Below are 14,125 nucleotides of genomic sequence, written 5' to 3' on the forward strand. Positions count from 1 at the left end.
TTCTGCATGCAGTAGGATTTAGTGAAGTACAAGGAAGATGTGCAAAGTTGTTTTTCAAGAATTTCTGATTGTACAACTACCTTTCAACTGGAACTACTATATCCCCAAATTATTATCATTAATTTAATACAAACTAAATTACAAAAAAATCATCAAATTCATAGTCACCATTTACCCTAATACTTACTAACTTTAGATCCTTGGAGGAAAGCTTTGTGAACCACTGATTGTATTCCAGGGCGGCAACTATTGGTATTAAGTCCCTAGTGAAAAAAGCACCAGACATTCTTGTTTTAATTCAGGGTACAGCTGATTTGAGAGAGAAGGAGATCAACTTGGCAACAATATTATTCTGAGTCAAAGTACACAAGGAAAGCAATAATTACAATTTTAGAGAAGTCTGAAAATTTACAGATTTCTGATGAAAAGTAAGGTAGTAAGAAAAAATAAAACCAATTCTGCTTGTTCAGATTTTTCAGTCTGGACATATCATATGCATTGAAAAGTGAGCACCTGCTTAGAAAGCTGTTTCAGCTACTGAATTACAATTTACGTTTTTATCAGCTTGTGTCACATTTAATCATTGTAATCATTACTAATCATAACCGAGCACAGTGCTAAAAGCTTTCAGGCAGCTAGGTGATCTAGCATAATCCTATTACTGAAAGAATCCAGCCCACATCACTAGTCTCTCTTCCAGAGTTGCTTTATATTCCAAGGAAGCTAGAGCCCTACAAAAATATAATATAACAAGCCACACAGGCTCTTCCCTAATTGTAAAGGGGATTTCATATAAGTAACATCCTAAAATGATTTCTTTACCCTTTAATCCTAGCATATCAAATTAAGAGGCTGTCCTGACAGTTTCTCCATGAAAGTAGTACTGCAGAGTCACAATGTCACATGTTTGCATGCTAACTAAAGCAAAATCACATTAAATAACACCATAGCATTTAGTAATTTAGATACTAGCAACATTTTGCATAGTATATTGGGCATAATAGACACACCATAGCATTTAGCACTGTAGACAGACATATTTTGCTTTTTTTTTTTTTTACAAACTTGACTCATATAGTGTTTCTTAAAATATAATTTCTCTACAAGAAAATTACTCTAAAACTCAAGCCATTTTAGTACAATCTTTTTTTTGTAGGAAACATTTGCCAACTTTCTTTGCAATATTTAATTCTCACCTGCTAAGCAGGAAACATTTTGCATTGGCTTGATTATATAGAAATATAGTTGTGGTTGTCCCCCCTCCATATCTGGGGATTCAGTTGCAGGGCAAGCACTAACAAGAAAGTGGGAAGAGGAAGCAGTGTGGAAGGCCTGTGTGAAGCAACAGTAAGTACTGAGAAGGCTGGCTGGGAGGTGCGCAATGGAGAGAAGGCTGGTTGGGAGGCTGACTGGGAGGTGTGGAGAGAAGGCTGACTGGGAGAAGCTGGGGGGGTGTGCAGCACTCCTCTGCTTGGGAAGGAGGGAGCCCAGCCTGTTCTTGGGGGGGTGTCCAATTGCCCCAACCTACATTCCTTCATCTTGCCTGGGGGGAATAGGGGTGGCAGCTGCATGCTGGGGTGTATGTGAATGAGCATGCCCTCATCTACTTTGGGGATGAGTTGTAATCTTGCTCTGTGTGGTTGCAATCCTATCCACACTTTCCTGGGAGTAAGCCCCATTGACTCAAATGGGACTTACTTCTGAGTAGACCTACATAGGCTTGGGGTCTGTGTCAGCTTAACCAAGGATCTTCACCTTTCTCTTTTTCTTCCCCGTTCAAAAAAGAAAAAGAAAGACATTCTTGATGGCTTTGTCTCCAAAAATTGATTAAAAATAAAAATACCCATTCCTTTTCAGCCATCCCCCTTTTTCCTCCTGCCTCCTGGGGGAGGGGGTACTTCCCATGTTGGCTGCTATTATATGACAAAAGACACAATCCTAGCTAGGTCTACTCAGAAGTTAGTCCTATTGTGTTCAATAGGACTTACTCTCAGGTAAGTGTGGTTAGGATTGCAGCCTCAGGGTGCTGGCAGCTTTTTTTTTGTTTCTAGTGTATAATTATATACACCTTCATCCCCATTCTGGGGGTAACTGAGGTGAGGTGAGGTGATGTAATGGGGAGCCGTGGCCAATGGCCACAAGGATCAGGGAGCAGGGATCAGGCCGGAAAAGTTCAAGAACCACTGCATTATTCCAATACTTGGATGAGGAATACATTTAACTTCTAAAGAGTAAGAGTCTTATTGAATCAATTGTTCAAGTAATCCATCCTTGTAGGTTGTCTCTGACAACAGCTATAGTGTATGTTAATAAAGAATACAGAATAGTACTCCATTCTCAGTGATTCTAAGCTTTGGACACTCTGAGACTCCAGATCATAACAACTAAATGATGAAGGGAACACTTAGTATGAAGGGATGGTTACAACAACTGGATGCTATGATCTAGCAGAGAAGCTAGTCCTGGGGAGGGGGGCAAAACAGCAAGTTCTGCAGGTGCTTCAGGGTACTGTGTTAGTGGAGGATCCCCCTTGCCTTTGAAGCTATTCTGAGTAAGAGCAATGTGGAGTTCCTCTGCATTGTTCCTGCTACCTAAAATAATTGAAAAGGCGATGGGGAGGGGCCGCTTACACAGCACCTTGAAGCACCTGCAAAAATTTCTGTGTGCCCCCCCTCCCGAAAGCCACTCTTCATACTACTACATTCCAGAGAGAAAAAGCAGGACTATCATAATCAGCACTGAAAGACATAATGCATTGCTGTTTTGTACATCTGGAAAAAAAGAAGCCCACAAATCTCACTACCCCTGTAAAAGGTTTAAGTAGCATTGACTTGATTTTGGTGTCTTCTCTCTCAGTAAATCTCAGAGCTCTCAGTTCAGTAGACCAAACGTGTGATGACATTCAAGAGCCAAGTTCACTTTTTGGTTGCATGACAAAAAGAGCAGTCACCCCGTAATGATCCTGCACAAGCCACATATGCTGTTTTGAATCCCAAAAGTATAATTTAGTCTTTGTGGGATCACCTCCATCTTGCAAAGTTTTCCATTTCAGATTTCTGCATAGTTAGGCACATAGGATGCAATAGTTTCTGTGGTACTGAAGTTATGACCAGGTAGATATATAACATCAAGTGATATATACACATCACCACCATCACAGCATTCTTAATGAAGCCATATAGCAGCCACATAGACAGACATGCTAACTGTGCTTACAGTAGTTCACCTTCTAAATCAGCACACTGAAATTGTACTGTAAGAATCCTGCAAGCCAGTTGGGTCTCCATCAACACATTTCTACTTGAAAAAGTTGCCTAGAACTGAGAAGCAACAGCAATAACAGCACACACAGTGATAAGAGGCTGATGGAGCCAGTATAGTTTCACATCCCACTGACCCCTGGGGTTTGAAGAAGATGTCTTCTGCCAGTATCTTACATGAAGTTCTCAGTGATTTCTATTTTATTTCTGACACACAAAATTCAATATTTAGCTTACTGTATTTCTATAAACCACTTTCCATTTGTATTTCTGTTTTCTACTGATGGAACAAATGATTTATGTTAAGATGCTTAATGAAAAGAAATGTTCAGTTCAAAATTCTTACAGTCTGATCCTAAGGCATAAAGACAATAAATATTTAGGACAGGGAAAGACCAGCAACAATACTACAACACATAGGGTTATGATAGCCTTACAATGTCAAAAGTAAATTCGTAAGATTGGTATTCAACTTTGAACTTAAAATGGGTGAAAAAAGGAATAGATGCACAGATGAGCAAAATACTGCTATGAAATCAACATTTAATGCACTGGACACATAATAACTTGTCAGTTAGTTACACTTCTAGAACAACTTATGTTTTAGACCTAGAGCAGTTCATATAGAACAGGGATGGCCACACTTGCTTAATGTTAAGAGCCACATATGATAAACTTCAGAGAGCTGCAAGAGAGATGTTTGGGAGCTGCAATACTTAAGGAGCATTTAAATTCTTAAATATATGTACTCTCCATGAACATTAAACTTCTGTTTTTAATCCAGTGAACTCTCAGTTTGACCAGGTAAATTATAAAGCTTGAAAATTTCTTATTTACCTTTTATATCAATTGTGATGTAAAAAGGCCAACATATTTCCATTGGCTGCTCATTATATGTCAATGAGTCACATGTGACTTGCGAATCACAGATTGGTCACCCCGATATAGAATATTGTAGTCTTTACCTGTGATCAAGATGACTAAAGTCTTGCAAATTCAGTTCCCTGGTATCTTGAGTCAGATAAATTGTATCAACATCCTGGTTAGAAAAAAAACACAGTGAAATATCTTTTAGTGGCAGGTGTTTGTCTAGCTGGGGCATTTTCCCCCTTGGTTTTTGCACAGTTAGCTAAAATAAAACACCATCAATGAGAATTCTGTACTTACCCACTGAACTTCCTCCCTATATGGAAAACCGAGCCAGTCACAAACACATGCATACATTTGAGAAAAACCTCCTAGAAACAAAAAAGCAACACAAACCATTTATCTCCACAGGGAATTGCTTAAAGCAGATGTACATGTCTTATAGACGCACTGTTTCCCTCTTCTCTGAGCACCCAAGACTACAGGCACAATACGAAACAGACTAAGTCTGCAAGATACTATTTTTATGCTTCATTGTACCCTGCTGTATCTTCCCAGACCAGCCAGAATGGTGCTCCATGCTAACTATACCTTAAAGTTAATTATACCTTTACCAAAAAGTCAAACCTCTGTCAGAAATAGCAGAAAACTTTCCAGTAGTGGCAATTCCAGAAATTATATATTTCAATTTGAAAACATACATACTCACCACATGGTCCTAATTCTGCCACAGTTTGGCTGTCCCACAGTGTCTGGAGATTAGTCAGCCTTTCTGGGGGCTCCATAGTAACTTTTTTCATGATTCTTCTACAAGCAAGAGGAATGCACATATAGAAAGTCAACATGTATTAAATGTTTAGTTTAGTATTTTATCCCTAGCTACATAAAGAACACACTATAGTGATTAGAGATTTCAGTGGAGGCATGTTCTATTACGGAATCTTAAACACAAGCTAAGCTGAAGCAGAAGCTCTGCTGCTAGATGCAGTTTTCTGACTGACTCTTCAATTTCTTCAACTAGAATTTGTGACAATGCAGAACTTAAAGCAATGATTCCCTGAGGAGAAATGGCTATTCAGCTTCTCTCTCTTATGTCCAGGAGCTGATTCCGTGGCTATATTTTCTTTCATACAAGAATTTCCAAGACTCTTCAGGAATACATAGTTAAATATAGTGCGAACCAAATGAAGAGTCTGGTTCACACTATAGTCCTGTAGTCCTCAGGAATTATTGCTGTCGCAGCAAATAGAAAAAGTATGTCACAATTGCCAATAAGAATGGTTATTCACCAAAAAACGTATTACATTTTCCTCTTTGTATGCAGGAAACTAATTGTGCAGACAAACCGTAAACTGTATGAACTGATCCTAAGTAAGGACCCAAGAATCCTGACTTCAATGCTATTACCAATGAACTACTGTACATTAACTTTGAGTGGGGGAGGGCTGAGCAGGAGAGACTCTAATGGCAGTAGCTGCATAACAAGCTTACAAATTGCTGTGCTTTTGCTAATCTTAAATTTGGAGTTCAAGGCTGTTAATATTATAAGCAGTTAAGCAGAAGTGTGTGGTGTGTGTAATATTTATATATGGCTTCTCAACAGCAGCAAGAAGTTCTCAAAAAAGTTTGAGAAATGAAAAAAATAATTTCCCCCCAAGAGCTCAGAACCTACAATTTTATTTTATTTTTTAAAAAGACGCACTAGCAAACAACCACCAGAAACAATCCTGTATTGGTATGCATTGGATGCTGGACACCTAAAATGGGGGCTGTTGCTCCCACACTGTTAAATGTTAAGAGATCCACCACTTTAAAAGTAGCATCTTTGCCTTGGCAGAAGTAGCTGTAATACCCATACTAAGATTACAGTAACCTTCTGCCTGCACAACAGACTAGTGAGATATAAGCACAGTTGGGCATAGCTCAGTGAGAGACTATGGGTATAAAAGGTTTGAACTACAATCCTTAGGATCTGAAGGATTTCGGGGGAAAACAAGGAAAGATCTCTGTTCAAGACCTTGGAGAAACACTGCCAGTCAAAAGATAGTATTGAGCTAGATGAAGCAACATACTGACACAGTACAAGATAGCTCTGGGAAACATAAGTTTCACGAATATGTCTGACATACTCTATGGTCCAAGAGAGAGGATCTTGCCTTGGCTTTCAGGAAAAAGGAGAATCAAAACAAATCAGAACAGAACACAAGAGAAACAACTAAGGTGAGGTGACATTAAAAATACTAAAAAGAACAGAGGTGATTGCAAAGCAGAAAGATTGAAGTCTACGTGTTCTGCAAGACAAAAGGAAAAAATTCAGTATGAAGTTCTGAACATGTCTTCAAGTTTTTTAATAATGAAATTAAAAAACTATTGAGTAATCTATCTTTCTTGCCTCCAGTATTATAACAGAGGAGAAAAAAAACAGCTGGAAACAGGCTGATTGTTCATACTAGCCTGGGTCAGGCCTCACAGTAATATAATCACTTGACTGCCAGGAATATGCTGTAGGTTTGTGTTTCCTCATGTATGCCAGTTCACTTATGCACAGCATCACCAGCATCACAGAGTTTGCTATGAGATCTAAACTTGGCCATAGATTGCCTCCAAGTCTGATTCAGACATCCTCTTCAAAACATGACTTCTGCTGGCCATCTGAATCCTGACTGGGTCCCGAGCAATTAAGGTCATGCTGTGTGTACCAGGTCAGATGGTATCAGGGCCTAATGCAACAGGCATTGAAACCAACCTTGCTGTCTCCCTTTGACTCAATATACTTGTCAAACATATTTCTAGACAGGAGATGAAGATAAAAAAAATAGCATGATCAGCATGCATGCACACACATGCAGTTCCGCTGACTAATTGGATATACAACAGTGCATGTTACCAATTCCCCAAAAGTAACTACCTACACGGGAGAGAGACCAGGGAAAATTCTCCTAAGGCACGTTCCAATGTGTGCCAACACTTCATGCACATCTTCAGAGGAAGCCAACTTCATAGAAATGTTGCATTTTTCCGTTTCTACAATCAGCTGCGTATAAAGTTAGAAAAAGAGCATCATATTTAATACTTTAAAAATTTTAGCACACTTTAGTAACTAATATTAGAACTAATATCTATGCAAACAAACAATCCCAAGAAGAATCTGCTTTCTAGTACAGAAAGAAATTAGTTTGTCTTACAAGCCTGTAAGTGCCTGATCACCACCACTATTGTAACTGAATATATTGGTGTTACTGAATCATGTTTATATTCTGATCGAGATTATTATTAGCTGATTATCTGGTTTACAAATCCTCCAGGGAACTAAACAGTTCCTTCAGCCCAGCAGCATAACCTCCCATGAATTTTCCTCCCTGGTGAAAGAAAAAGTGAGAATAGGGGGGTGCACTCAGTGAAGGAATCGAGAGTGTGAGCTTTAGGATTGGATCCAATGACCGAAGTATGTTTGGTTGTTTCATCCAAACTGACTCAGGCTGCAATCCTATTCTCACTTTCATGGGAATAAGCCCCATTGACTACTATGGGACTTACTTCTGAGTAGACATGCATAGGATTGGGCTCTCAATGTTATTTTCCTTGTTAAAGAAACACACATGACAATGTATATGTCAGAATCTTCCTATGAATTCTCCCCTTCTCCCAACAGCATCTAAATCCAGATTTTCTTACTAAGTTTTAAACACACTTTAAACCAGTATTTCTCAAAGTTTGCTTCTAAAAGCCCTGGGGCTCTCTGAGACTCCTTTAGGGCCTCCACAATCACACCCTAAGTGACTACCATTTGCCTCTACTTGGTTTGCTCATCTGCCCATCTTGCCTCCCCTGTTTGTGGCTCTCCGTCACAGGGCCAAGGAGAGGGGGGTAAAGGGGGTAATTTGTACCCGGGCCCAGGGTCAAAAAGGGGGCCCAGGAGCCAAAAGAGGGGGCCAAGAAATTTTCTGGCATCTTACATTTTCCTATCTACTCAAACTTGTAGCCTGCACGGGATGCTGGGGACACTACCACAAGGCTGTGGCTGCAGCTACTACAACTACTTGCAAGTCATAGGCTGAGAAATGCATACATGATAGTCCTTAACACAGAGTCAAATCTGGGAGGAAACTGGACTGCTACAGTAGCTCTTTGGCTTGTTTGATTTGCTTACCACGAAGGAGTGTTGAGGAGATCAGGGACACAGCTGCAGGACTACAGCTGCTGCAGAAGCAAGTTTTGGTGCACACAGGACCCTTTCCATTCTAGTGTGAGCCTAAATACAATGATGCTAATTTTCTGCATGATTTTCTATATTTAAAAGATTTTAGAAAGGCTTAGGAGTGGGTTTGGTTTTCCGTTACTACTGTATCTAGCTGCCAATGTCACATGGGTGGGTAGACCTGGGCTTCAAAGACTTTTCAGCTGTTGCCACCCTGTTTCGCCCTTCCCTGCCCCTATTCTGCTTGCCCACCACCATGCTCCCCCACTCTGTTTCACCTTTCCCCCTTTGCAAAGGGGCCCTAAAGAAACTTTGTACCCCCTGATAAAATTCCTCTCAGAGGCCCTGCTCCTTCATTCTCCTCCTGTTCTGGCTCTTCAATAGCCTTTGATGTTGGGTTCAGTATTACTCCACACATGTGCTGGCACCCTGGGACTCCCTGAGACTCCTTTTAGGAGTTTCAAGGGTTCTGGAGCCCAAAAAGTTTGAAAACCACTGCTTTAAAGAAACAGCATTTTAAAACAAAATTCAGGTACTGTTGGTATTGTATGCATATTTCTTTGTTATCTTCCTCATCTATTTGATCAAAATGAAAAATGAAGAAAAAAGTAATCCAGCAGCCTAATTAGAATATTAATAGCCAGATAGATAGAATGACTGCAACATCATTTAAGAGTCCAATCCTATCCAACTTTCCAGTACCGGTGCAGCTGCAATGCAGCCCTGAGATAAGGGAACAAGCATTCCCTTACATTGAGGAGGCCTCTGTGTCTGCCTCTCCACCACAGGATGCAGTGCACATTCCATTAGCACAGCTGCACCAGCACTGGAAAATTGGATAGGATTGGGCCCTAAATCTTTTATGACTAAAATACTTACCTGGCCTGGTTTATTGCAGGTGATCCCTTGGATTTCCAAGTAGCTGAATGTTAGTTCTAGCTGTAATTTAAACAGAACAGGAAATGATGTTGATTTATATCCAAACACTAAAGATAAAAATCACATTAAGCTATTAGACATGCAATGCACATCCAGTCAACTATGATTAATTTACATAGCATCATCAATGCACACGACACTTCACAAAATACAAGAGAACTTGTTCATACCCAAACAACTTTACTATGCAAAATTAAATGTAAAATTCAACAAAGGAAAGGGAAGAAGATGGAGGTGGGGGGAATAGGGAAGGATGCGTGAATTTTAATTGCATGTTCATCAGTTTCTTTATCTGAGCATTTGCCTGCTGCCTTCCCACTGCCAAAGAGGCCCTCAAGGCTCACATTTGGTTAAACACTCAGTTCACATGGTTCAGTTTTAAAAAGCACAGCAGGTGGGGGTAAAAGATGCTGCCTTGTTGACTTTCCTCCTCTTCAAAGTCACCTGGTGTTTCTCTGTGAGGGGGAGCAGCATAGTTCAACTTTCAATTTAGTTACAGTGGGGTAGGGGGAATAAGTGATTGCACCAGAGACTTTAGAAAGGGTAGATTTTGAGGGAGGGTTTGAAGGAAATAAGAGGTGATTTTTAGGTGGTCTGGGAGGACGTTTCAGGCATATGAAGCAACAGAACGAGAGCAGTCATTCAAGGGAGCAGACAGAATTTGGAGGTTGAATGAGCTGGAGATCATGGGCAGGGGGTGAAGAGAAATGCCCTTGGTGCCAAAAAGGAGACACCCATGTCTTCTATCACGTTCACCAACTGAATCTCCCCCAAATCTCCATGCAGAGCATTGTCTGGGCACCGTCCAGTGAACACTCAAGACAACACACATGGGAGAAAGGGCCACTTTACTAGAATTTTAATACAGAAAGGAGGCTGAGACCTGCAGTTGCAGGGGCAGTGAAAACCCCTTTGTGGTGCAGAGGCGGGACCACTGGGCGGCCCCAGAACCAAATCTGTCCCCCAGGCTGGATGTGCACCCGACTCCAAGCTGCGCCCCGTTCTTGGGCGACGCAGCTCATCCAGGTCTGTCCCATAAGGGGAAGGCAGCCGGACTGTGGGCTGTGCCGCCTTGAAACGCTGAGCCTCTGAGGAGGACCCCCGCAGTCCCAGCCAGGGCCCCAGTCAATGTCCTCGTGCCGCTGAGCCCCTGAGGACTGCTATTGGGTTCTGCCCTGCCTATGCTGTCTGAAGGTGCACTCCAAAGTCCCAAGCACGACTCTGCCACCTGCCACTAGGAGGGGTCAGCCTAGCGCTTGACCCCCCCACTCCCAAACAGGGGAAGAAGCGCCTTAAGGCCATCCTGCAGGTCTCTCAGAAAGATGTCCGCCCCTGCTCAGACAAGTGCCCCCATCTCCTCTGTAGAAAGCAGGCATCGGGAAGGCAATGGCTGGATGCACAATGACCCGTCCACCGGTCTGTGCCACAAACTGGTCAATCTCTCTGGCAACTTTCCTCGTCATCCTCTCCACCTTAGCACAGTGGCTGGCACCACGCCACACCCACCACTGTAGGAAGTCCAACCAGACCACCATGATGCCGGGCAGCCAACCCTGAAGGGTGGCGAGCTCCTTGTCTGCTCTGGGCCTGAGCAGCAGCCCAGACATCTCACACAGATCATTTTCACGCAGTTGGATCAGCAATACGTCAGGCGACAAGTTCTCCTTCAATTACTCCACCATTGCAGGCAGCAGCTGGCCCCACCACATCCCCCGCTTGGCCAGCCAGCCAACTTCCATGGTGGGGCCGAGCCCGAGCTGCATTCCAAATTGCCTCGCGGCCGCCCACTTACAGGCCCAAACTACCATGGAACGGCTGCAGACAGTTCATGAACCTGCTTGTCACTGCATCCTGCAGAAGGAGAAAGAAGTTACTGCCACAACCCCTGCCCTTTGCAGTGTCCCCCCATAAAAGAGGGGGTGCCAATGAAGGAGCCTGCCTCTAAAAGATCCGAACGTAGTGCCTATAAACTGCAGAACGCCAACATTCTAGCCGCTGAATGTCGCCCCCGGACAGGCACAACGCCGCGGCTGCAGAAGCCGCTTCAATACGCAGGGAATGAAGGCTATATTCCTTTGGCTGCAACTCCAGGGCTATGAGGGCATGCAAAAAGACCCCCCTAGACTGGAATAAAGTCAGCGGGGAGCCGTCAGCATGCTGGAACAGGGCTCCTGCTTGCGACGCTGAATGTGCTACGTACTCCTGCAGCGTGTCAACCGGACACAGTGGCAACCCACCTGTCATGCAGGTTGGAAAACTTCGCCCCTCTCTTCAAGGAGTAGGGGTAGCTAAGCAGGTTGCCATCAAAACATCGCCCCTCCCTCACCAGAGCAGGGACCGCTCACCTGTTAAGTGAGCTGGTGGCATCGCTCCTCTCTACAACGGAATAAGGGCTGCGAACCTGTTAGCAGGTTGTTGACAGCACATCCCACCTCTCCCACTGGAGCAGGGACAGCACGCCCATTAAAGTGCTTGGTAACACTGCCTGTTAAGCAGGTTGGTAGCAACATTGCCGACATAACGTCACCCCTCCGCCACTGGAGGAGGGGCCGCTCACTCATTAAGCGGGTTGGTAACCTCACCCCTTTCTCAAGGAACCGGGGCAGCATACCTGCTGGTGGGGTGTTGACAGAACATCACCCCTCTCCCACTGGGCAGGGGTAGCACACCCATTAAGTGGGTTGGTAATAACATTGCCCTTAAAGCAGTGGGGGCCAAGCACCCGTTAGGCGGGCTGTTAACAGAAAAATCCTCCCTCTCAAGGAGAAGGGCCACAATCCTGTCAAGTGGGCTGGTAACTGGACATCACCCCTTTCCTAGGAGGAGGGGCAGAGCACCCATTAAATGGTTGCACTGTCCTGGCTCCTGGGGGGAGGGACAATGTTTGGTTACAAACCCACTTATGGATTTGTGGCCCCTTCTTCTTTGAGAGGGGGGCGTTCTATTAGCAATGGATGCTCGGCCCCCACTGCTTTAAGGGCGATGTTATTACAGGCAGTGTTACCAAGCAAGATCGTTGCGGGTGGTTGGACTGGTGTAAGCTGGGCAGAGGCAACAGTTAGGGGAGCCACCACCGCACCATCGGCCACGCCCCTTCTGGTCAGTCTCATCCATCTGCAGGGGCCAGTATGTTGTGTTAAGACTCAACCTGCGATCATCATGCCACAATGCTTGTTAGGGGGGATGCAAACCTGGATTTGGCAAGCAGCTCATTGGGGGGGGGGGAATGCAGCCCCCTTAAAGATACCCAGATACTAGGCTTCCCAGTGAAGCCTCACAAGCCAAAGCGCAACATAAGTAAATTTCATGTTAATCCTCGTACATGATGCTGGGGGTAGCTGGCTTGTGCCCATCAGCAACTATAAAGGCGGCTCTACTAAAACCCGCCAGTATCTTCCATATTTGGCAAGTCCCTAGCGTAATCCCGCCATCTGCTCCTGGGCCTAACTGAAAGGCCTTTTTCTCTAGCACCAGTAGTGAAGGCATGAGAGACAAAATGGGGGGGAGAACCTTCCTTTGGGAAGGGAGCTGACCAGCCAAATCTGCTGAACATGCATGTCTTCCTCCGGCAGCTGGATCTGAAAGGTTATGCCACCCCTGCTCAGGTGGCATACTGGTCCATGTTGAGCCAAGGTCTCAAAGGACTGCGCTCAGAGTCTAGGCGTGCCCCTGAGCCATCTGCCAGGATGCTCTTCCTGGGCGGAGCGCACGCTTGGGTTGCGACCGCTCCAGCGTGAGCTGTGCCCGGCGGCCGCCCGCCCACCGCCACCGCCCCAGCGGAAGCAAGGGGGGCAGAGTGCGCACCAGGGCAGCAACATTTTCTTTCAAGTGTATTAATTTTAATGACAAGATTGTGTTAATCATATTTTTCTGTGTGGTTTAGGTTTTTTCCACTTTTCTCCAGCAGAGGCGGGGAATAAGATTGCCTAGTTCTCAAATTTTTCACACATTTAAGTGCCAAATGTTAGTAAAAACCTTGACCATATCCTCATGTTTTCCAGTACAGGACACTTAACTCGGCACGTTTACCAAGATTCAAGTATTAGGAATTACTACTGCACTACTGTTACTAAACTTTCAATATGTGCTGTAGATAATCAAGGAGAAGAAAATGCAATGCCAATTCTGTTTTGTTGGTCTTTCTGAACAGATTTGCAAAAAACTGAAACCGAAACATCTGCCAGCATCATGTTTGTCCACATGGGATGAATGATTATATGCAGATACAAATTCATCATCTATGCACAGCACAGAAGTCTTTCCTCTGCCAAGACAATCATTTCAAATTGTCCTGATAATCAAAGTATTTCATGGAACATGCTGTCAGACAAGTAATAAGATGCAACTGCAGCCTCTAGAGAATACAACAGATACGATTCCACTGAAAATAAATAATTTGCTATGGGAAGCTATCTAGCACTCTTGTTTTTAAGTTGCATATACAGCTAGGAGTGCCAAGGAATTCTAGAAAAACCTGGAACCCATAGCAAAGTTTGAAGTCTGCACAACTCAAACCTACCACAGTACTGGAAAGTGCTTGAATCCTGCCACCCGTCCTGCAGTACTCTTAACACATTAATGTACTAGGTAAATAAATATTTCCTTTTGACTGTTTGAACTCTTCCACCACTCAATAATAGTGGATGTCCCCTGGTTCTGGGATTGTGTGAGAGGGAAAATAACTTTCCTCTATCCACTCCACCCCTGCATTTTATACATCTCAAGCACCTTCTTTCTAGACCAGGGGTGTCTAAAGTTTTTGGCAGGAGGGCCAAAATGTCTCTCTGACACTGTGTCAGGGGCCGGGGAGAAAAAAGAATTTACATTTAAAATATGAATAAATTTACATAAGTTTACATAA

At 43.6% G+C, this 14,125-nt stretch overlaps 1 protein-coding gene across 1 annotated transcript in view; it reads right to left on the reverse strand.

The window, feature by feature from the left end:
* CARMIL1 (capping protein regulator and myosin 1 linker 1) overlaps positions 1 to 14,125 on the reverse strand; it is a 171,401-nt gene that overhangs the window by 85,754 nt on the left and 71,522 nt on the right. The window contains exons 4-9 of the mRNA XM_066623338.1: positions 9,205 to 9,264; positions 7,040 to 7,161; positions 4,837 to 4,934; positions 4,428 to 4,498; positions 4,226 to 4,299; positions 188 to 263 (exon numbers count right to left, since the gene is read on the reverse strand). Of these exons, the coding sequence (XP_066479435.1) occupies positions 188 to 263; positions 4,226 to 4,299; positions 4,428 to 4,498; positions 4,837 to 4,934; positions 7,040 to 7,161; positions 9,205 to 9,264 (501 nt within the window). The remainder of the gene's footprint in view (positions 1 to 187; positions 264 to 4,225; positions 4,300 to 4,427; positions 4,499 to 4,836; positions 4,935 to 7,039; positions 7,162 to 9,204; positions 9,265 to 14,125) is intronic.

This window comes from Tiliqua scincoides, chromosome 4 (genome assembly GCF_035046505.1).
Source record: "Tiliqua scincoides isolate rTilSci1 chromosome 4, rTilSci1.hap2, whole genome shotgun sequence".
Taxonomy (NCBI): Eukaryota; Metazoa; Chordata; class Lepidosauria; order Squamata; family Scincidae; genus Tiliqua; species Tiliqua scincoides.